We start from the raw sequence: 23,882 nt of genomic DNA, 5'->3' as shown, positions 1-23,882 counted from the left end.
CTATTAATACAATATTTATACCTGTGCAAATAAAGACAATCTTTGTTCCAACTGTTGAGCTTCATAATTCATTTTTGACCTTCAAAACAGAAGCTGACAATATAATCTCAACTCAAGGCCCACTTCTGAAGCTTTTAACCATACCGCATGGTCTTCTTTTGTGATTTAAGTGAATATATTCAATCTTTACATTATTCTCGGTTACCTCTCATCCATGCTGGGTGAAAAAGTGCTCAGAGTAAAGAAAGGTTTGAACATCTGCAGCCCCATCGCTATCAAACAAGCTCCATCTGCCGAAGAAGACCATGTGATATGGTCAAAAGCAAGCAAGTGTTCCATAAATTGAGTGTTTCTCAATTGTTAGTGTCTGTTTAAGGCATATAAATGACACGGGCTGCAACAAAACGCTGTAGTCTGTGTTCAGCTCTGGTCAAATATAAAACAGAAACACACAAGGTCAGGATTCTTCCTTATTATAAATTGTACAATTAAACATAGAGCTATATATCATTATCCATAGTGCAAAAATATGTATTATTCAATCATATTGCAATCAATTACTCTTTATATTTGAAGTTATATTTAAATCATACAGCCTATTTAGCTTATTATGTAGCCTAATAATTGGAAAATCATTATATACAGCTAAAATCCTGAGTATTTTCCCCGATTTTATGTGATGCATGTTTTAACCTATTGTCAAATAAAAGCAGATTGTAACCGGAAGTACAATTCCACCGGTTGTTCTATTTTGAAATCTATGTCCGGAAGTCCCTTCATTTGATTCCCCTTAGCTTGACACTATAGTGACAGACAGGGAGGGCAGAGCTGCATCTGTGACCGTGTCACATATGTCCTAGTGACAGCGGCTTTTTACACAGAAGATGAGCTGAAATCAATCGTGTCATGACGCTGAATTCGCAACAGGTGGATTTTTAAAAAAGTGATCCGCTTCAAGATTAGTAAAAGTCTGATAAACGGCCTGCAATCATGCAAATTAAGAGTTAATTAATGAGGAACAGTGACGATAACGCTAAAGAAGGAAGAGAAGGTGATGGGGAAACGAAATTAGACCAAAACAAGCTGCCAAAACCAAAACTGCGTAAAGGAAGAGAACATGGTTTTAATACTTTGTGGGATCTAAACAACTTTTATTTATTTTTTGTTCTACAATGCATAAGAGATGGATACGGCGGAGGCTTCCTGTCTTGATTTTCACCTTCTTCATCATTCTCTACGTGGATTTTCAGTTACGCACCAGCAACCCTCCCAAAGTCAGAGTGGACCACTCTCCGACTGTCTATCCGCTCAACCGCTGCTTCCCGAAGGCTGGCCCCGTGGACAACGACGCGCAGGAGCCGGCAAGTAAAAGCAACAGCAGCGGGAACGATGGACAGACGGCCACTGAGCGTGCACATGGCACCCAGCCGCGGCTGAAGCAGGAGGACATCTTCATCGCCGTGAAGACCACCGGGAGGTTCCACAAGACGCGTCTGGCGCTCCTTTTGGAGACGTGGATCTCCAGAACCAAGGCGCACGTGAGTCCCCGTGCTGGTCCGAGAAGTCTTACACCTAAGACTCTCTGCTGCTGCTTCTATCTAAAACCAGTCACACCATGAAAACAGTAGAACACAATAGAACCAATAGGACACCTGTAGAGGCTCTATCAGAAGGTTTTTTTGTAGACAATAAATCATCATAAGAGGAAAGTCCTGAGAAAAGTTGAACTACTCAAGGTGACGAATTTTATTAATTCCATCCCAGCCTCCTGACTTATAAAGTCATACATCTTCATGTCTTAATCAAAGCACATAGAATCATGTTCATATTATGGATCCACAGAGCTGTAAGAGCTTTAGGTTTCAACTCATGAACTTAACTCAGTATCTTTATACTTTTATTTAAAGAAAAGCATCAGATATCTGACTCCTCATTAGGCCTAGACAAAACGTGTTGTCCTAATGATGAAATGAAAACATTCACTTCCTTCTTGCTTTGAAGCCTCAAGACTGATCGTTCGGACTGATGTGGCCCAAGTTAACTTCCTGACTGACAGAATGCTTGTTTGGTTTATTGATTAAAATGCAAATGACACAAAATAACAGCTGTAAAAACCTGGTTAAATAGGCTTTAAACCTGTTGAAACCTTCTTATCAGACAGAAATAAACACCTGTTTTCTTACTGGCATCAACATCAACGTCTGTGGCTTTGATATCAGGGAATTGGATGAATTTGTCAAACTTAAAAATGTAATTATTTGAAGTGTTTAAGGTTTAGTTTGGTTTAAAGACTCCAGAGGGGATCAGATCAGGGTTCACTATCACATTGTTTTCTGCAATAGATGAGATGATTGCCACTCCAGACCTGAATCAGGGGAGGAACAGCTAACTTGGCTGTGTCAAAACGTAACAACATCCTCCTGTCAGCTCCTCTAAAACTTATAAATTAACATTTTAACCCTTAGTTGTTTAATCTGTTAAAAAACCAAAGAACTAACTTGATAAATTACAGTATTACTGGCAGGTTATGTGCCGCACTATTTCTTGGCTGGGTGCATTATCTTCTTGGATAAGACACTTTATATTAACTTTCATTCGAGACAGGTGAGCTAGTTTCCAGTGTTTGTGCTGAGCTAAGCTAACGGCTGCTACATGTTTACAGTAAATATAAATATAGATATTACAGCGTAATGCAAAAACAATACTGTAAATTAAAATTCAAGACAAAAGGGAACAAGAAAAATAACGACAAAAACAAACAGTAAAACTACTAATGACGACAACAATGACAAGTACATTTGATACAGATCAAAAACAATAGTGGTACCAGTAAAAACAGCATATACAGTGATTGGATAAAAATTAATACAAAAATAAAAATAAACATGGTTTAGAATAAGATTTTTTTTTATCACACAAGAGTTCTGGCAGTGGTCCATTTCTTTTCTCCCCATCTTCTCTTTGACTTCCATTACAGTCCAAATCAAAAGGTGTACGCATGTGTGTCCTCTCGTTGGACATACTGTACATAACACAGTACCAGGAACATTTGTTTATCTCGGACTTCAGTATCCTTGATCTGCTGAGGCTTGATTTGTCCAACCAGGCTGGTAATAATCAGTGTTGAGTAAATCTTCAGGAACATGTTTAAGGACTCAGAGTTGGTGGTGTTGCTCACAGGATATGTATATATATATATATATTTTTTACAGTTTATTATGAACACCAAGCTAAAACAACACTCCTGCAATAAACCCTACTTTCAGGATGATATCTGTGGAGGTTGAGAGGTGTTCCTATTATTTTGTCCACCCCATTCAAATCAATGAGGGTAGGCTAACTAACAGACAACTCTCTTTATAATGCAAAGCAGCGAAGTAACAGCATGAATTGCAGGTAATTATAATCATAGAGTAGAATGAACCCCTCTTTAACAGCTTCAACAAACTGAACATCATCACCTTAATGGAGGGAGGATTTATTAGAGCTGACTGCATTAGTTATAGCTGGGTGTTCCTGATAAACTGAAGTGTACACCAATTGCAAAATGACCATTTAATGGACTTTATTTAATTTGATTCCACGTTATGGTTCATGAAACAGTTTGATTCCTTTTGTGAAATAAGTGAAACAGACAAGCAGCGATCCTGAGAGGGAGTGTTTGTAGCTTCTTGTTTTCTGTGGTAGACTTTTCAGAGGGCTGTTGATTTTAATAACAGGGCTTATTTTCTGAGTGAAAGAGGAAGATGCTGTCAGAGTCTTCCTCTTTCTCGTTGCAAAAGCGGCACACAAGACTGTTTGGCTTCACCCTGGCCTATTAATGCGAAGGAAAATTAACCACATCACACCTACATGAAAACAGACCCACTTACACACATACTGTATATACAGAGGCACTCAGACACACAAAGACGCAGCAATACAAGAAAACACGCACACACACAGACACAGGAAGCTGTGCAGGCAGGTTGTCTGGGCTGAGGGGAAGCAACCGCCGTGTGGAGACTGTGTTAACAATACTGAAACGGAAGCCGGTCTTAGAACAGGAAGTGGAGAGGCCGATTGTAGAACAGAATGAACCTCATCTTACACACACACACACACAGTCATTTCTAACCAGCTTGGTAACAACTGTCAGCGTTGAGACAGAAAAGTTTTAGTGGTTAAGTACGATCACGAGAGGAAACTCAACAGAGGAACTAGAGTTTACAGCCATGCTAGCAGCTCTGCGACAGAAATGCTAATTTTTTGACATGTTAATATGCTGTCAAGTTCAATGCTAACATGATGTTTGCGACGATGTTTAGCAGCTTTACTATGTTTACGATCCTAATTTAGCGGGGTTCGCTAATTAGCACAAAATACAAAATAGAGCTGAGGCTGATGGGGATGTTGTTAGTTTTGCAAATATGATGCAGTTTTGCTCTGATGGTGGTGCTAAGTTTAAAGTGTCAAGACATTTTGCATTGTAGTCTCGTGCAAACAACAAGGTCTGCTGTTACTCGACAGTTATTGCTCTCCTGGCTGTGTCTTCTTATGAAATGCAGTTAGGTGTCAGTGTGGTAGGACAGCAGTGTTTGGCCTCAGAGGAGCAACACTGGCGGGGCAGTTATTTATCGAATGTGAAAGCTCATCATGACTTAGAAAGCTTGTGTCAATACCTGTCAGTTTGAGGTTTAAAATGTTGGTAAGTGACTGTAGTGGGAAGCTCCCAAGTGTTAGTCTATCTATCTATCTGTCTATCTATCTATCTATCTGCTGGTGTAAACAACTTTTATTGTGTGAATCGAGTGGTACAATGCACACTTTAATTCGGTATGAGGGACATTTTGGGAAATACACTCATTTGCTGTCTTTCTGAGAGTTATTGCAGAAGATCAATACCACTCCCACGTTACTATGGAGCTAGAGCCAGGAGGCAAGCAAGCTAGCTTAGCATAAAGCCTGGAAGCAGGGGGGAGCAGTTAGCCTTACTCTGTTCAAGGTTTTTTTTTTTGCCATTTTGTACCTTTATTTGATAGAATCAGTAGACAGTAGAAAAGAGTAGGGGAATGACAGGCAGCACCCATGTGGTATGTGCCCTAACCATTCAGCTATAATTTCACTTTTTATATTACTATCTTTGGTGGACTTTGGCCTGGTGTTTATGCTAAGCTAGGCTAATCACGTCTTGGCTAGCCACATACTGAAAGCACAATTGTTAGTATTGATGAGTATTGGTTTTCCAATATGATCCACGAAAAAGAGAGCCAATAAGTTTACTTTCCAAAACTTCTCATCTATTTCCTTTAAAGCTTTGGGCGGACTTTGGAATTTGGTATAACTTTAGCCAATAAGAATAATATAGTCTTGAATAAAATATAGTAATTGTTGGTTCAAGTCCAGATAAATCTACATGGATAAAGTAATAAAATGATATCCTCTCTACCCTCAATTAGTCTGAGCAGTGTTCCCTCGGGGAACCCCAGAATGCCCCCGTGGAACAAAGTGAAGGTCCAACTGATGGATCAGAGAGCCAGATTCTCATCACGCGGCCAAGGAATCACTAAAGTATAAATCAGAAACCTTATCAAGATATATTACAGTCATTTTGTGCTATGGGGCAGTACAAATCTTACTTAATGGCCCTTTAACAGTGTGAAAAACAAGGCGAGATTTATGCATTCCTTCCTGACCTCAGTAAAACGTCCTCTCAAACTCTGTTTACGAGCTGCCGCAAGCCGACACGCCGCCATTTTTTGTTCCTCAGCCCAGGTTGACTGATTTCAGTGCAGGTAGTTTAGTTTGAGTTATGAGCAGAGGAGGGGAGGGAACTAATCATGATGGCGGCTCTTTCTCGTGGGGTTTTACTGGGGGGGTGGTGGTGATGGTTGTTGTTGTCGCGGTGATGGCGGTGAGGAGGATTGATCCAGGTATCTCATTACACCTCCTCCTCCTGCTTCATTGATACAGGGATAAAAAAGGAGGGATGGACAAAGGTAAAAAAAAAAAAAAAAGGTTTGATTGGTATTAAAATGACCGGAGTGAAGATTTAGAGGTTGTTTGATGTCACTGCGCGAGAGAGAGGGAGAGTATTAAGAGCTGATGGATGAACTGGGGTTTGTACAGTAAAACAGTGTGCTTAAATATATGCAGCCTTTCTTTCAGAGTGCAGTAAAGAGAATATTAAGGAGATTAGTCACTTTAATGTACATACACACTTGTACTTTTATCTTTGTGAGGACACTCGTTGACTTAATGTATTCCCTAGCCCCTCACCCTAACCTTAAAATGATAGTTTGAGTTATTTGACGTAGGGTTGTGTGAGGTACTTATCTGCAGTCGCTCCCAGGAGCACCGGTACAGAAGCAGAGCGATGTACTGCTGCGGACGGGGGCAGCAGACAAAATGTAGTTTAACCACCTCCACCTTAAAAACCAGTGTCAGTTTAAGTGCACGCTATATTTTGAATATTTTCACTACTTTTTACTGCCATCAAACAGTTCTTTACTTTGGCAATACACTTTCTCAACTGCTGCAACTTCCGTATATGCGTTAGCAGACTGACTGTATTGCACTGCAGATCAGCTGTTGGAGTCATAAAAGGCGGCAACACGAATCTGCTGCAGGTAAGACACTCACTATGTTAAGTACTAAGTATCTCATATAACCCGAACTATCGCTTTAACCATCAAAATTAAACACCAAACCCATAACCTAAACCTAATTCCAACCTGAGCAGTAAAACGAGGCAAACCAGGGAAGTGTCTCGGGCCCCTGAAGGATTAAAGGGGCCCCTGATGGCAAATCATATTGGCACATTTTGGGGCTTTAAAATATCCCAAAAAATGCCCCTGCAGGCAACATCAATGTACCATCAGAAATATGTTGGACTCTAAAAACTCTAACGTCTGGACAGATGTTAAGTTTTGGTTAGAACACACACACACGGACCGACCGACCTGTGTATGCCGATACACATATCGTACTCCGTACTCTGGGAAATTCAGTTTCACGTCCTGATCTCTTCACACTTTTCCACGACCATCTCCGCTGTTCCTATAACTATCTCCTTAAAACACACCCACACACACTCTGGTGTCTGGGTCAGGACACATCTCTTGCCTTCATATTCCCCACGTCCCTCACATTTTGTAATTCACATATCAAGTTGACATTTTAATGTCATTTTTAAAAACACATTTATGCAGCATTAATTTTTATTTTGTCTGTCTAAATTCTGCTGCCGTCATTTTAAATGCACTATTAATGCTGTTATTTATACTTTATCTCATACTTTGAATTTGAATGTTTCTGTGTAGCAAAATCAACTCTTTCTCTTTCTTCCTGTTTTGTCTTCCTCACCACGCTCTGAAAAACAAAACACCTGTTCACACATGAGAGATTACGCTGTCCCCTCAAACTTAAGTTTAATCTCTAGTGCAGCTGATATCAGTGTGATATGTGTCTGCATGTTGTACTCACTTAGACAGAACTTGTGTAAGATATTTTTAAGATATATTTCCGGCACATTTTTAGTATTCCTGTTCTCCAGCCAAAACTTGGTTGATGCACACATTAACATTTCCAGGAGTTAAATAAAGCATGAGTTATGGTTCGTGTTTATCTTATCTATTGGGTGATTTGTCCAACTCCGAGGTTATTAAGCGCCTGCCTGGCAAAGAAAGTCGAACACACCGCGCGGTTCAGCCTGAGGGGCTGCGCTGATGGAGTGTAACGCAGGGGTTGTTTGTTCAAATCCCCTGATACAAACCTCCCTGGTCTCGGTGACTCTCACACACACACACACACACACACACACACACACACACACACACACACACACACACACACACACACACACACACCATACGCATTTTAATCATCTGTCTGCAGGAGGAAAACTGACACAGGATCCCAGCCGGTTGTGGAAACCTTTTTGAAAGGTTAATTTTGCATTTGATTCAAAGAAAAACATTTTTTTTTAGACTTGGTTCAATAAATATTTTTTAATAATTTGAAGATAGTTCTTTAAACTCTTCCAAGAAAAGTAAAAAACTTGAATCTGCTGCTCATGTGAGCTTTGATGGTCGAGTGGTTTTACAACTTTTCACCACCAGAGGTCAGCATTGCACTGCAGATCTATCTATCTATCTATCTATCTATCTATCTATCTATCTATCTATCTATCTATCTATCTATCTATCTATCTATCTATCTATCTATCTATTGTAGTAACAAGGTTTTTGTTGCGTGACCTCCACCATATTTGACTCATATATCTGTTAAAAAACAAATTGATTTGGTCATAGAGTGCTCCACTGACCACTTTGGACTGTGTGTGTGTGTGTGTGTGTGTGTGTGTGTTCTGTATATGCAGTGACTCATTGTTTTAGCTCACAGCGGGGAGCCTTGTTTTTGTCACCAAATTTGCTCTATTCAAAACTGTATCGATCCTGTGTGTGTGTGTGTGTGTGTGTGTGCGTGTGTGTGTGTCCACGATTGTGTTGGTGTGTGTTTGCTCCATAATGAAGGTGCTTTCAGGACGTCGTGTTACAGATGTGGAAAAAGAAATATAACCATATATCAAAGCTGGTGTGTTTAAATGCCTTTTGTTCTCTTTGTTTTTTTTTGTCTAGACCTTCATTTTCACAGACACGGAGGATGAGGACTTGAGTTCAGAAGGTAAGCAGCAGAAATGAATGTAACTTGCGCACAAACTGATGTGGCCAAAAGTATACGGACTCAAACTTTTATGAAATGTTGGTCTGGGGAGCCAACGTGACAGTGTCCCCATGCACCAAACGAGGCCCTTAGAGAACTGGTTTTCCTTGGTTTGATGTGGAAGAAGTTGACCGACCTACAGATCCTTGACCATCCAACACCTTTGGGATGCACTGACTGTTGCTAAGCCCCGCACTCCCTTAGTTACTGTTGCTGCACCAGACTCCTTTCCTTCCTTCCTTCCTTCTCACTCCATCTCTCCCTCCAGATTCTGTCTCTCACCCCCTTATTCGACTATATGAACTCTCCCGCGATCACTTGCAAATAAACCTATTTCACACTTTCCTATTACAATGAGCTTATTGATTATTTGGTTTGTATAAAATCAAACACGTGTCTCCCTCTGTCTCTCACTCTCTGTCCAGGTTATAACATGGTGGTAACAGGATGCCAGTCGGATCACAGTCAGCAGGCTCTGTCCTGCAAGATGTCTGCCGAGTACGACGGCTTCATGGCCTCAGACAAGAGGTGAGGCAGATTAAGGTCCGCCTATCATCCTGCCCACCGTGGATTTAAAGATCGGATTAAGATTGCAGACTTTAATGATCGCCGAGGGGGAAATCGGGCTGTTACAGCAGCGGGAGGGGAAAGGAGAAATCAAAGGCGTAAATAATCATCTGTGTGATGGTTACATAAGCGTTTACACAGACAATTCTTTATTTCGATAGGAATATTCTGAGGAGATGCACCGAGTTATCGTATTGTACGCTGGACAACATGTTGTCGATGTCCGGTCACGGTTTTGTCTTGTTATTAAGACGACACAGGAAATGAAAGAGATATTTCACTTTGGTTGCAAACCCCACTTTGTTATTTGGAGTGAGGAGGGGAAGTGAGGCTGTTTGTGTTTGGAAGGAAGCCTTTTTGTGCAGTTGGACATCCATTAGGATGGCAGAGGAAACAAGACAGCTGCTCAGTTTCGGTAGCAATCAGATTTGTCATTTGGACTGTTGCAGTGCAGAGTCTGTTTGGTTTTGGAGAGAAGCTTTGACACAGTCATGAAGGTGGCAGAGGAAATCAAACAGCTTGTTCACTCACAGAGTCAACGCGATGAAATTCATGCGATGACGACGTCAAGTTTGTGTTTCCTGAGGTTGCAGTCGGCTTTCCACAGCAGTGTGACGGTTGTTTTTTTCCACCTAACATATGCAATAACACAAGCTGATACAGAGTCAGAAATAATAATCCCTCAGTTTTACATATAGATAACTGTAAAAAAAAAAATAAAGTCAGGGAAACATGGTCTGAAAAATTGATTCTTAACCTTGGAGAATATTCTAAACCCAAGGTTTTTTCGTTTGTCTTATTAACGCAAGACCGAAGTTTCCAACTTTGGGCGATGAACCCTGAGCGAGTTATATTCATCGAAAAAGTCCAGGAAGATACAGTTGAAAATTCCAGAAGAAACAAAGTGAGTGACCTTGAGTTTGAAATATTTTTACCACAGATCTCGGCAGCGTGTTTTTGATGGATCTGAGCAGTTATTTCCTGTAGGCACAAGGTGATTCAGTCGGTGTAGCAGAATGAATTCACGGATATAAAAACAGCCGACACAGGCACAATAATAAGGCAGAAACTTTCGGTTTCTTTATGAGGCAGTGTTTATGGTGATGCCTCATTTAGCTCAGGTACTTTTTTAAGCCTTTGAGAGTTGTTGTTGGATTCATTCTGTACAAAAATGAAAGCAGCAATGAGGAAAATGAGGTTTTAAGTTTCTGCAGAAATCAGTAGGTAGATTGAACAAACTTTCACTGCCTGTTTTTTTTTTTTTTCTGTCCGTTGCTCTTCAGGTGGTTTTGTCATGTGGATGATGACAACTATCTGATTCCTGAGACCCTCCGCTCCCTGCTCTCAGCCTTCCCCCAGGAAGGCGACATCTACGTGGGCAAACCGAGCCTGGACAAGCCCATCACTGCTCACGAACTCCTGGAGGGCAACGCAACGGTACCGTCCCACAGTGTTTGTCCGACCTAACCAACACAAGAGAGTTTTTTTATTCAGCTTGTTCTTGAGGTCCATCCACAAAAGATCAGATTCCTGTTCCTGTCGTCGCTCCGAAGGAACATTTCCTCTCTACTAGTAAACACACAAATAGTGTATAACCTCAGCCACTGGGGGTCTCTCAATCACAACAATTACAAAAGATGGCGTTTGGTAAAGTAGCGTGGGATCATGTGAGCTGATGTCAGCTTCTCTCGGTTTGGATTCCTTAAGCGTCAGTTGTTCAGGAGGTTTTTACCGGGAGCTGAATTATCCGCAGAGGTCTCCTCGATTATAACCGTTAAAAGCGCTGAATAAAGCAATTTCACGCTTAAAGTCAGTGTTTCGCCGACGCTGTACGATGGACACAGGACATCAGGGAAGGGCTGTGACCTTTGTTTTGGTTGTTTCTTTGATAACTTATGAGCCAGACATTCAGGAGGGTTTTACCAGCAGCTGAATTATCCGCAGAGAGATTAAAATCGGTAGAAACTCTGGAAAAAAGGCTGTTTCACTTTAAAAGTTGGTGATTCATCGATGCTGTCTGGCGAACACAGGACGTCTCAGAGGGGCTGGGAACTGAGCTGCTTAACATTTGCTCAGTTTTTTTTCTGTGATGACTCAAGATCCAGATGTCCAATGGCTAAAATCGTTAATCCCGTTAAAATATAAAGTTGAAAATGACCAAGGCGTAAAAAGTGTATCTTAAAAATGTGGCTTCAAACTGGAGAAAAAGTCCATTGGATCGCTTGACAGGCGACCAAATGAAACAGACTGTTAACATGATTAAAATCACTGATTCCTCTACGTTTGAGAATGGCTGGAAACATTTGCAATAACTAAAAAAAATATATGACATAGGTTACTGTAAGTAATATTTAGACATTTTAATGTGGAAAAGTTATATATTATAACTTTAATTGTGTGATTTTAGTGCGATCTAATAGGAAAAAATTCTCACACACTGACAAAGAGACTCTTAAGATGCAAAAAGAATCAAGGATGCCCGATATAGAAATCGCTGCTGCATACGATAAGAAAGCAAAACATATTTTACTGGTGCTGTAAAAAGAAGTTTGCTCCGTTCTCAGTGACACATGACTTCAGATTCACAGTTCACTCAGCAGTTGTGCAGATAAGTGTTCAGTGAGTCACTGTTACGAACGCTGTTCTGTGATAGTACTCAACAGTTCAAATGTGTCGGTTTTCAAAGTCCTCAGTGTTTCCTCGCAGCATTTTTTTCTTGGCAGCGTTGGAAAAAGCCTCTGAACCTCTTTATAATTCCCCTGAAACCTGACGGAATTTAATTTATGTGGGCCGATAACTCCTTAAGGCAGGGTGACCCCTCTGAGATGCATTACTGTCTTGGATGTGACTCTGCAGATTAATTTTTTTCTAGCTCAGATCCTTTATCTCCTCTTTCATCCTGAATTCCTTCCCTCCCTCCTTCTTTTCACTGATTACCTATTTCTTCTATCCAACTTTGACGGACCTGCTGTCAACAACTCACCGAGTCTCATGAATCCCTCCGTCGCTGTGTTTCTCCGTCCTTTGCCTACTTGTTTCTTTGCATCGTTCCTTCTTGTCTTCTGTCTTTGTTCCCTTACCTCCTTACTCTTCTTCCTCCTCTGCTCTTTCCCACTGCAGCACTGTGGAAATTAATGACCTCTTCAACACAACCAAAGCCCTTCCCCGCAGCCTTTAAATGGTTCAGCTGCTCCAGCTCATAACTAAACATCCCTGTAGTTTAGTTAATCAACTCTTTGACCCTTTCTTGTGTTCAACAAATCACATTTAATCCAATGATCTTCACTTCTATTTAAATGTACCTGAAATGTCCAGTATAATATACGTATGATCTAAAGAGGAGGTGCCGAAATACAGCAGAACAACATACGTGTTGGACCCGGTTTGGATTTTACTGCAAGGCAGAGTCATCCACCAGTGCACACTCCTGATGGATCACAGTGCGACATGATGCAAGATGTATTTCTGTTGTTTAACTCGTAATCATCCTGACTAAAGAGGAAATGTCCACTTATCCACAGTTGTAAAATATCGTCTGTGAGTATAAAAACTACTAAAAATGAATAACTCAAGCTGAGAGAACAAACCCATAGGTTGTCTGTGCAGCAGGTTATTATGACCCATAGTTACGGTTGTTGCTAGGCGACATCTAGTGGTCGTAGTAATTATGACGAGAGAGACAAAGTCTGAGTTTCAGAGGAGGTTTGCGGTGGACGGATGGGTCAACAAAACACAGGAATATGACGCAGGAGAGCGGCGTTCGATTCCCGTGTGAAACTAGCAGTTGATGTTACGAAACCTCAACCATGTCATTATTGTCACCATGACAACAAAGATCGTGAAACCTTAAAAAAACTACTTATGTTAACTCAAACCATGAGCTTTTCCTAAACCAAACCAGGTAGTTTTTGTGCCCAAACCTAACCTAGCCATGACCGTTTATTATTGTAACCATGGTGACGAAGGTCCAGTACGCCGGTACAGTCTTTTCTATTCGTTAACGCCTGCCGCTGTAGGGGGCGCTATTTCAGGAAGACACTCCTATGGGTCGTATCGGAGGGTTGGAACAAACGACCTGTGTGGTTGTTCAGGTTGATGGACTGGTTGCGTTTTCAGTCTGAATCCCTGCTCATATTTTAACCGTCACCTGCCGCTCAGTCCACAGAGACGGCATTTTCACATCAGCTGTGATCACGTACACCAACATGTCATTTACAATTATAGGACAATGTACAATCGGTATGTGAACCTTAATTTCTCTGCTGTATGTTGTGAACTCATCAACCATGCCGACAACATTCATTCATGACTGAACACGGAACGATTATCGATAAAAACATCACTGGTTTTCCCTCCGATGCGCTTCTCATGCATCTTACTGAAAACTGTTACGGTTCATTGAACAGAGCAGCTGTTGTGGCTCCCTGGTGGAGACACCTGGCCTCCTCAGATGTTGCTGGAATCTGTGTGGATTGAATGCATCTGTAGCGTTTGCGTGTTTCCACTGTGAATTTAGTTTGATATTTATTATATGAACTTTAAAATAGGTGTTTCACATAATTGTTTCGTCCTCTTTAAGTTTTTGTTTGTTTGTGCTTTCCCTTTTCCCCTGTTTTTTCCTCCCTCTTTCAGTCAATCCATAGTTCCTTCCTTCCTTTTTTCTTTCCTCCTTGATGCTCTGCCGCTCTACTGAGGACACTGATGCACTTTAAAACAAAGCTGAGGTCTCTTCCTATTGGTTTTGTGCCAAAACGCAGCCCAGTCGGGTTAACCAGTGCCGTGCAAAATCCATACCATCTATTCTCTTTCACTCTCAGGAGGACGCAGTGAGGGATAGACAGATGAATATATGTATGTATGTATGTATGTATGTATGTATGTATGTGTGTGTGTATGGAGATACAGCAAACGTATAGGTCCATGTGTTTTCTTCACATGGGAAGGATTTTCATACCCAAGTGGATCAATGAGTGATTAGTGTCTTGTTGGTATATATTGATTGGTGGTAAAACACAAATACACACGCACACGCACACAGCACACACACACACACACACACACACACACACACACACACACACACACACACACACACACACAAGGAGGAAGACTCCCTCGGGGAAGGAGGTTGTCAAACTGCAGGAGGTCGATAGTTTTTTTTTAAGGAATATGCATGCAGCTATTCACTGCTGTGTGTGTGTGTGTGTGTGTGTGTGTGTGTGTGTGTGTGTTTGTGCGCGTGTGTGCGCGCGTGTGTGTGTGTTACTTGGTTCACATGTTTCACAGCTTTACAGTAGGATTTATGCTTCCATTGACTTAAAGTACATGATGACTCCACTGAGCTTTCTGAATAGAATTTCATCCTCTCTCTCCCTCTCTCTCCTTCTTCCCTGCACTTTTTCAATCTCGCTCACTCATTTCTTGAAACGACTCTCTCCTTCTCCCATGTGTCACATTCTCTGCTCTGATTGCGCCCATTTACACTGAAAAATAGATATTTATCTTTACTTCCTAACTCCTTTTCTCCCTCTTTCCTTCCTCCTCCTCTCTGTTTCCATTGTCTGACTGTTCGCTCTCTTTCAATTCCTTCTTTTCTTCCTTTTTTCTCCATCATTTCCACCCTCTGCCTGAGGTTGGATGGGTGATGGGTGAGAAAACACAGGCTCCTCTCTGTCTCCTCTTCTCATTTTCTTACTTTTTGCTGCCGATCTTTTTTGATTTCCTGTCACGATTGTGAGGCTGAGAGGAAGATGAGAGAAGGGAGGAGGAAAGGAAAAGAAAGGAAAGAAAAGGGTAGAGAAGGAAAAGACTTTAAAATTAAATAAACACAAAGTATTTAAAAGAAAAAGAGCCAAAGGAAAAAAATGGTAAGAAAGGAAATGAAATGAAAAGAAAGGAACAGCCTTTAAAACAACAAGGAAGGAAATAAAAGAAAAAGATCCAAAGGGATGAAAAGGATGAGAAAGAAATCAAAACGAAGGGGATGGAGAAGACAGAGATAGGTTAACAACTAAAAGAGATAAAAGAAAAAAGAAATGATAAAAATGTTAAGAAAAGGAAAGGAGAGGAACTAGAAGGAAAGGAAAGGAAGTCAAAGGAAAGGATGGGAAAGGAAGAAATTCAAATAAATTAAGAGGAAGGAAATGTACGAAATGACGAATGGAAAATAAATGAAAGGGAAGGATATCACAGTGAGAAACATACAGGACATGAAAAGGAAAGTAAAGAAAACACACAGTCTAACACACTAATTTGTTGTATAATTACAGCTCTTTACTTTAAACCACTCATTTGACTGCCGTGACTAACACACCAACAAAACACCAGAAAGACACATTTCCTTCCTTTTTAACGAAAAAAAAACAGTTCACACTGCAGGATGCAATAAACACAGCATCTACTTGAACGTTAGCAGATAAAGACATAAAATTCATCGCTGGCTGGTTTGGAAAAGACCGAGCAATCAATACACATCTGAAGGGAAAACTGTTGTACTCTCTCTCCTTTCTTATCTATTACACACATTGTTTATGTGTCAGAGGGAAAGATACGGAGTCAGTTCGCTAAATATTCTCATCAGTCCTCTGTGTGTGTGTTTGTGTGTTTGTGTGTGTGTTTTTATTCTTTTGTGAAATCAGATTTAGTGTGTTTTGTATTCCAAGCATTGCCTCTTTATTCTCACATGACGATGGTGTCGACACATTTGTGTCTGTACTTTTTGTGTGTGTTTCTGTGTGTGTGTGTGTGTGCAAGAGGCGTAAACGAGACTCAAAAGCAGACAAATGGACATAAAAACAAACCTTCTTAAGGCTACTTACTTCAAGGTCAGGCAGGCTCAAAGTCGAACTGAAATTTGAATTCTCTCTTTTGTTGCAGGGAACTTTAAACTATAATGACACTATTAAAATAAGCTATTCTTCATATATTTTTATCTTTTAAAAGAAGTAAAGGGGTTTTTGGGCACAGTTTATCTATAGAAATTGTGTTAGCTTGAAGACTTGAAGTGATAGCGTCTGACTAATGTTTGAGGGGCACAGTTGTGCTATCACCTTCGGTTAAGATGACCAGATATCTGAAATGAAAACCGGGGACATTCTCAGTTCGGCGGTCAATATATCATTAAAATATCCAATGTTTTTACCTATGAAATAAAAAAGGGGGACAGTCATGTATCTTGGCTTGTTGTATTGTAATAAATTGTGAGGGCTGATAAAATGACGACTCCCTACCTTTGAAGCAGTCGGGAAGTTTGTTAGTTTACTGCCTGGTTATGATCTCCAAACCAATGAGTGAGTCAGCTAACCTTTTCTCTGCCTAGAGACAACAACAACAACAACAACAACAACAAAAGAAAAGTCTGACTTGATAACTCTATTTTGATGATTTTAGCATCACTTCTGAAGCTGCTATAGCTAGCTGGCAGCCCACTCCGTTTGACAAACTGTCCCCGGAAAACAGGGGACTCTTCTTATCTTTTTATTCATTTATTTTTTTAGTTGGACAACACTACATTTTTTGTTTTGCCCTCCCTCTAATCTGTCGTGGGACCTCCTCTGTGCAAACACAGTGTTGTCATTGAAATTAATGAGGAAGAACCCTTTTCCTATGCAGTACAGTTGCTGATTCTCTTCTTAAAAGCAGAATTTGGTTTTAAAACAATATTGATTTCAGGCTCTTTGAGTTTGCATGTATGTATTTGTTAATATCAGTGTGTGTGTGTGTGTGTGTGTGTGTGTGTGTGTGTGTGTGTGTGTGTGTGTGTGTGTGTGTGTGTGTGTGTGTGTGTGTGTGTGTGTGTGTGTGTGTGTGTGTGTTGTCCCTCAGAGGGAGGTGCGGTTCTGGTTTGCTACAGGAGGAGCAGGTTTCTGTCTGAGTCGGCAGCTGGTGGAGAAGATGGCTCCATGGGCCAGGTATTTATGCGTGTGTGTGTGTGTGTCTTTGTCCAAATGAGTGAAAATAAAGAGAAAAAAGTAAAACTGTTAAATATAAATTCAACGTCAAAGTCTGTTTTTTTTTGCATGTTTTAGCTCATTTACCACAAATTTAATTTATTTTCCATTTTACAAAATAGACCAAATTATGTTTTTCATTTAATTATGAGCTAACTTTTTGAGACAGATTGAGTTCCTATCCTCGTGGCAGCCCCTACTTTTTGTGACTTGAAGCTTGCGTTAAATACAATAGGTAATCTTTCACAAGCTAAGACAATAAAATTGGACAAAAAACAAATCGGGTACTGCATAATTTAAGATTTAAGAGCCAAAAAAGCCAAAAATCTTTCAGCATTCCTTACCTTTGTTGTCTGAAAAACAAACACAAAAAACAATTAGCAAACAGATGTTACACGAGAGATAATCTGAGTTTCACAACTTTCTGCATCTAAGATTTTTCCTGTCCACCACTGAACTCTGTTCTCTAACTGGCACAACACAAGGACTGCAGCAGCTCTTTGTTTCTCTCTTTAAACTGCATCAACAACCGGCAGCATAACTTTGGCCAAACATTAAAGCTGACTAAATGTTCACCGTGATGAATCACCAGTCTGAAGTAAGTTTCAGGTCTCTGCACGTTTATATTTATACTGCGCTCAAACAAGTGAGACTAATGGCTGCCTAGGGCTAGAAGGTAGGGACTCAAGCTAAGAATTTACAGGCTCCTTTGGAAAAGGTCAGCAGTAAAGTACACGCAATAAATAGTTAATTGGCCAAAACATGCAAAATCATCAACATTTTCCTTTTGAGATTGAAAGTTGGGCAGTTTTATAGTTTTACTGAAAATAAATTTTCTCTCATAACCTGAAAAAAAAAAGAATTTAATCTGTGATCTGTTGATATATCAAGAAAGCAAGTCTTTGGTCAGCTGTATTTTCTCAGATCAACAGTAATCAATCTGCCAGCGGTTTGTTTTCTTTACATGTGTGTATTTCAGTGGCTCCCGGTTCGAGCAGACCTCGGCGACCATCCGTCTCCCTGACGACTGCACGGTGGGTTTCATTGTGGAGAAGAGGCTCGGCATCTCCATGGTCCACTGTCCTTTGTTCCACTCCCACCTGGAAAACCTGCTCCTCATCAGCCACAGTAGCATCCCAAACCAGGTAGTGACCCACACACACACACACACACACACACACATAGAAATCCATGCAGATGCACTTCTTCTTATGGTCGTGTGTGTGTTTTCTCTCCCCTGCAGGTGACACTGAGTTATGGGATGTTCGAGAACAAGATGAACAGCATCGAGGTGAAAGGAAGTTTCTCCAAGGAAGACGACCCCTCCAGGTCAGTCTGTCACTCCATTCAGTGCTTCTCCTGTATGCTGCTGAAATTTAACATGGTTGATTAATATTGCAACTTGCACTTTTATACACTGCAATCAGCTGACTGGGTCCAGTGTGAAGCGATAATATGAAACTGGTTGCCTTGGTGACAGTCTCAGTAGTCATGGGATTACGGTTTGTCTTATAATTATAGGAAGCGCAAACTTCAAGGGCTGAAAAATGACGGCAACTCTGAAGTACCAAAAACTGCAGTTCATAGAATGACCACTTGAGGCTGGCTCATTGTTGTAGCTCACTAGAGTGCAGCTTGGGCAGCGCATTACTGTCCAAGCCCAACCAGAACCAGACAGGTATTCTATTCTTTATATTTGAGCCAAGCGGCAAACTCTTGGGCTGAAAAATGAAAGCCAAAACAGAAGTGCCAAAACCTGCAGTTCCTCAAATGACCACTTAAGGCTGGCTCCAAAAGGCTTAAAGTTACGCATAATTGAGGGTGTGGTCTCTTTGAGTGACAGGCGGGTGAGCGTGTGTTTGCCATAACCCCGCATGCACCAAAGTCTCAGCTCCACATGTGCCCCTCCTCTTTGGCCATTTTTGGGATTAGCTGGAAGTTTGGTAATCAGGTACTGCCAAGATGATGATGGTGGAGCAGCTCACTCTGAGCTTCAAAACCACTCCTCAGAAACCTATGGGTGACATCACTGAGGCTATGTCCATCTTTATTTACAGTCTATGAATCATACCTATCAGGTTTTATTTGACAGGAAATTTGAAGTGAAAGTGGCACTGCAAAAAAAATAAAAATTACCTTGGGGGACTATGACTTTATTTCTTGTCATAAAGATGAGGAAATGTATCTTGCTCTGGACCAAAGTGTTGGACAGACTGACTCTTACATCAGATGCTGCATTGTTCTTAATCTTGATCGTGTAAATTTTGATTTGATTTTACTTAAAAACCTGGTGAAATCAAATTTTTAGCACAAGTGTATTTTATAAATATTTAAGACTGATTAACCTATGCCTCGCATGAAAACTTCATTGTTATTCCAAGATGTCTGTTTGCTGCGGGCCAACTCCCAGCTCTCAGTTTTACTTGTGCAATGATCCGACCTGAAGACGTGACACCCCAGCAGCTCCGGTTCGTCTCGTTCCCAGTTCAGTCAGAGATAAAAGCAATTTGATGTAACACAATGGAGCCGCAGATGTGTTTGTCTCTCCCAGTCCTCGCCATCTCCTGCTGTAAGAACATATCACCACAAACGCTCCGCAGCGAGCTCTCTCCATTTGTTTCCATCCGCCGGTGTCGCACGGAGTTACGTTCAACATCCCTGCAGCCTTTAAAGAAGCGGGTCAGATGTTCATCTGCCTGTGCAAACAAAGTTGGTCAGGTTTCTGAACAGAAAGTTTTTCTTCATATTTGATTTTTTTGTTTTTTGTTTACTCAGGTATATTTGTGGGAAATAAGTTGGTTTTCCTAAAGAAATCAGGTCAAGAATGTAGCAGCAGGAGAAATATGATTTGTGGACAGCGTCACTAAACTGGTTCGGAGACAGAATACAAATCTTCTAATATTAAAATGCAAGTACTGATAAATGATAAGAAAAGAGTGTGGACAGTGTGGGAAAGGCTGAGGCTCTATGACAGTAATCCATTAGATGGCGGTCAGGACATAATCAAAGACTAATTTAAGAAATTGTTTGATTAAAATGCAACTGGAGTTTTCTTTGTTACTGTTCACATGTGGCGCTGTGGCCCACAGTCACATATTATACATTTGACTGTTTTACTGAACTGGTGTTATCGTTTTCTTATCACGCATCGTATGTCCGCTGTTCCAGAGGTCTCTCAAGTAAGCAACAGAAACCTTTGGAACTTCCTTTTCAGAATAAAAACTCTCGGGGAATGTTCTTGCACTTTTATTTTGTAGGCATAATTACTAAAGAGGAAGTGCTTCTGCGGCTCAACTGTTTGTGTCATTCACTCTCAATATGGATAAAAGTATAATAAGCATCTTCAGGTGGGGGTAGACTCTCTATTTGGACATTATAGCTAAATGTGGGGCTGTCAGTCCAAAATTGTAAGATTATCAAAATAATTTCCTCGATGACGTCACATTTTAAAGAGTCATCACTCTGGTGCAACGACACCACACTGCTAACATGGTTTCACAGCGGAGCAATTCTTAAGGGACAAGATGTGAGATATGTCCTGTCCCGTTCACGCGCAGTATTAAATGAAACGGGAGGGGAGAAAAAAAATTGCATATCTCACAATGTTAAGAAATCCTTTAAAACCAAAGCAAAAACTGTACTTGAGACAGTATCTGCTAGAACACAGCAGAGAAAACTCTCTCTCTTTCTCTCAAGGCCAAAAATGCAGAATTTATTCAAATCCTTAAAAAAAATAAAATCCAGGATCCACAGAAAATACTAATCACTTGTTCTTTGCTCTTTACTTTCTACTTTCCAATTTTCATTTAAAAACTTTTAACAAGTTTTTCTTCTAAACAAGAACAGACAATCAAATAGGAGAAAAAAAACATAATCTCCTTGCCGCAGGTAATAATAAAATAAAAAAAGTCATAAAGAAGCATAAACATTCTGGTATAATGATTTTACTATGTCAGATTTTCATTAGATGCTGCTGAACTATTTTTAGCTGCTGTGGCAGATCATCAGTATCGGTGCTGTCGCAGTCTCTACTGGCTGCTGATAGAGGACAATGCAAAGTCATGGGTAACTTAATGTCCCCCTTCAAATGCTGTTATTTTTTATTGTAACTGAGCTGGAAATCCTGTTGTCAAGGCTACTGAGGATCCGACTCACCTGGGTTCAACCTGTGAAGCTGAGCTGTCAATAAGTGCAAGTAAGACTAAGTAGCTGTAAGGTGGAGTTTTTTTTTTTATTGCAGATATCTTTGCTAGGATTCTTCTATAAAACTGATTTTTAAATTTCGGTGAGACACTTTCTCAGTTAATAGAAGTTCTGCTTATTTGTGTCTAGACTTGTACTTGAGAATATCCCAGTGGCCTCTGGAGTTTTTAGATGCAGACTATGAAATCGCAATGTCTCTGTTTTGAGAGTGGTACTGGGACATATATTTCTGTCTGAACCCAAATATTCTATTTTTTAATGTACAAATCAAGCGGCAACCTCCAGGGCTCAAAAATGAAGCCAACATTGAAATGCCAAAAACTGCAGTTCCTCTAATGACCACTAGAGTCCGGCTCCAAAAGTGATTCAATCCCCATAGACTCCCATGTAAAAATGCTTGCACCGATGTCTCGGCTCCATACGTGCCCCGCCTCTTCGTCCATTTTTTGGAATAGCTGGGTATTTGTTGGAGTCAGGTGCTGCCAAGATGGTGACGGAGGAGCAGCTCACTCTGAGCTTCAAAACTGCTCTTCAGAAACGGAGGCTACGTCCATCTTTATTTACAGTCTATGTTCCCAACCCAGAGCGTGAACATCATGTCTATTTTTTATTTTTCACCCTCTATATCTCATCCCTTCTCTCCATCTTTTCTCATAACCAACCAACCCAGTATACATGTATACTATATATTAAAGGAATAAATAAACAAACATATTAATATTTAAACTGCATCAAACATACATGTACATGGAGGATATGGTAAAACATGAAAACATCACTGACACCGGCTACCAAGAGTTTTCAATATCAAACACGCCTCAGAGTTATTACTGATCACTTCTGTCTTCCACAGGTTTAAGACTGTCCATTGCATATTGTATCCCTTCACCAGCTGGTGTCCCTGAGCTCTTCATAAAGGACTACAACTTCCAAAAACACATGGGACAGGACTGTTGACCCTCCAGGATGAAGGGATTTTCCTGGGAATTATACCGTGTGTCTAAGCAGCAGAGGAAACTGATGGATTCAGTGTGATGGGAGAGTATTAGCTGCAGATACCTGAACTGGAGAAGAAATAAATCAGACCTGATCTGATCTTAACAGAGGATATAAAGAGCGTCACAAACAGACTGTTGCATGAAGAAAATTATGAATTTTTTGCAGGTTTTTGTTTGTTTGCAGCGAAGCACTTAAGACAAAGCTTAAGCTTAAGACTTGTTCTTTTTTTCTGAAACTTCAAGTTATTTTGTCGAAAAATGGACAAAATGTAAAATGAAATTAATTATTTTTTAAATTTTACACAAATTTATGTGCACTTTGATTCCATTTCCTTGTCTTATTATTTCTTTATAAGCATCAAAATCTTCAGGCATCTCGAAAGGTTGATGATTAAATCTACTAACAGACTGCACCCACAGGGCCTCAGTCATCTTCAGGTGGCGCTGAGGTAGAAGTTGTTGAATTTATATCTGTTTTTATTGATTGACTGTGTGTGTGAGTTTTTATGAAGGGGATGGTGTCCTTGTGCCTGTGAAGTCTGCAGACAATGAACCATCCTGACCCACATCTCTCTCCTCATCCAAACCTTCTGTCCTCCCTCCCTGGCTTTTCTCGCTCTCTACCTTCTTCCCTCCACCCCTCCATCTGTCTTCTTCCCTCCTCCCTCCTCCTTCTGTTTACTCAGTCTTATCCGCAAAAGCTGTGCCTGCTTCTTCAAGGCCATGGCTGAAAGTAAAATGAACTTCCCCTCATCCCAGTTCCCTCATTTCTTTATACCTTTTATTGGAAAAAATAAAACAAAAAAACAACAACAAACCGCTAAGAGAATGAAGAAGGTCACAACTGACATGCCTGAAACCTACTCCACACAATGTCCATTTATAAAAAGAAAAAAAACCCCTCAAATTTCTCATCACGGCGGACAGATCAGGGTCAGAACGAGAATACAAATTTCACAACAACATGCAGAGAACCAAACGCTGGCGTAGGAATAGGAGGCAGAGTTCATGTGCGCTGTACCTGCAGAGAGATGACACTGTGCTGCCGGCGGCCCGCGGGTCGCTTGTTTGCTGTTGAATGGAGACGTGATGAATACAGATATGCTGCTGAATACGTCTGGGGCCGACCTTGTGTGAAGTGGATGGAAAGTGGTTGAGAGTCTGCAGGAGCCGGCTGTGAACGTGGCTCGTACGAGAATACCGAGTCGATGACACGAGTGTTTGAGTGAAGGCCGAAGGTTTACAGCAAATGCAGGATCAAGTTGATGCTGTGGTTACAGAATAAAATATGTTTATGTTCATACTTTCAAGGGATTTCTGGTTCAGAGAACGGCAGCTTCGCACATGCTGTGAGGAACATCGACATCTGAAGTGCTTTGCACAACTGTAACCATGACCACCAGCATGCTAACAGCGACACATGGATAGTTGGTGGTAGCATCCAAATACCTCTGATATCATG

At 40.7% G+C, this 23,882-nt stretch overlaps 1 protein-coding gene across 1 annotated transcript; it reads left to right on the top strand.

Moving 5' to 3' along the window:
* Positions 1-826: 826 nt before the first annotated feature.
* Positions 827-23,238, top strand: LOC111235903 (beta-1,3-N-acetylglucosaminyltransferase manic fringe-like). Its single transcript, XM_022764483.1, has 8 exons — positions 827-1,538; positions 8,619-8,664; positions 9,129-9,231; positions 10,554-10,707; positions 17,095-17,180; positions 18,199-18,364; positions 18,463-18,548; positions 22,276-23,238. The coding sequence occupies exons 1-8, from the start codon at positions 1,173-1,175 to the stop codon at positions 22,325-22,327; spliced, it is 1,059 nt and encodes a 352-aa protein (XP_022620204.1). The 5' UTR covers positions 827-1,172; the 3' UTR covers positions 22,328-23,238.
* The last annotated feature ends 644 nt before the right edge of the window (positions 23,239-23,882 follow it).

The sequence above is a fragment of the Seriola dumerili genome, unplaced genomic scaffold (assembly GCF_002260705.1).
Source record: "Seriola dumerili isolate Sdu_G_001 unplaced genomic scaffold, Sdu_1.0 BDQW01000538.1, whole genome shotgun sequence".
NCBI classification, from domain to species: Eukaryota; Metazoa; Chordata; class Actinopteri; order Carangiformes; family Carangidae; genus Seriola; species Seriola dumerili.
This window is presented reverse-complemented; position numbering and strand designations above follow the sequence as displayed.

Excerpts from the sequence above, each read along its gene's own strand:
- LOC111235903 (XM_022764483.1), top strand. The coding sequence starts at position 1,173 with ATGCATAAGAGATGGATACGGCGGAGGCTTCCTGTCTTGATTTTCACC. Across the intron at positions 10,708-17,094 it reads TCCTGGAGGGCAACGCAACG|AGGGAGGTGCGGTTCTGGTT; the intron begins GTACCGTCCCAC and ends GTTGTCCCTCAG. Across the intron at positions 17,181-18,198 it reads AAGATGGCTCCATGGGCCAG|TGGCTCCCGGTTCGAGCAGA; the intron begins GTATTTATGCGT and ends TGTGTATTTCAG.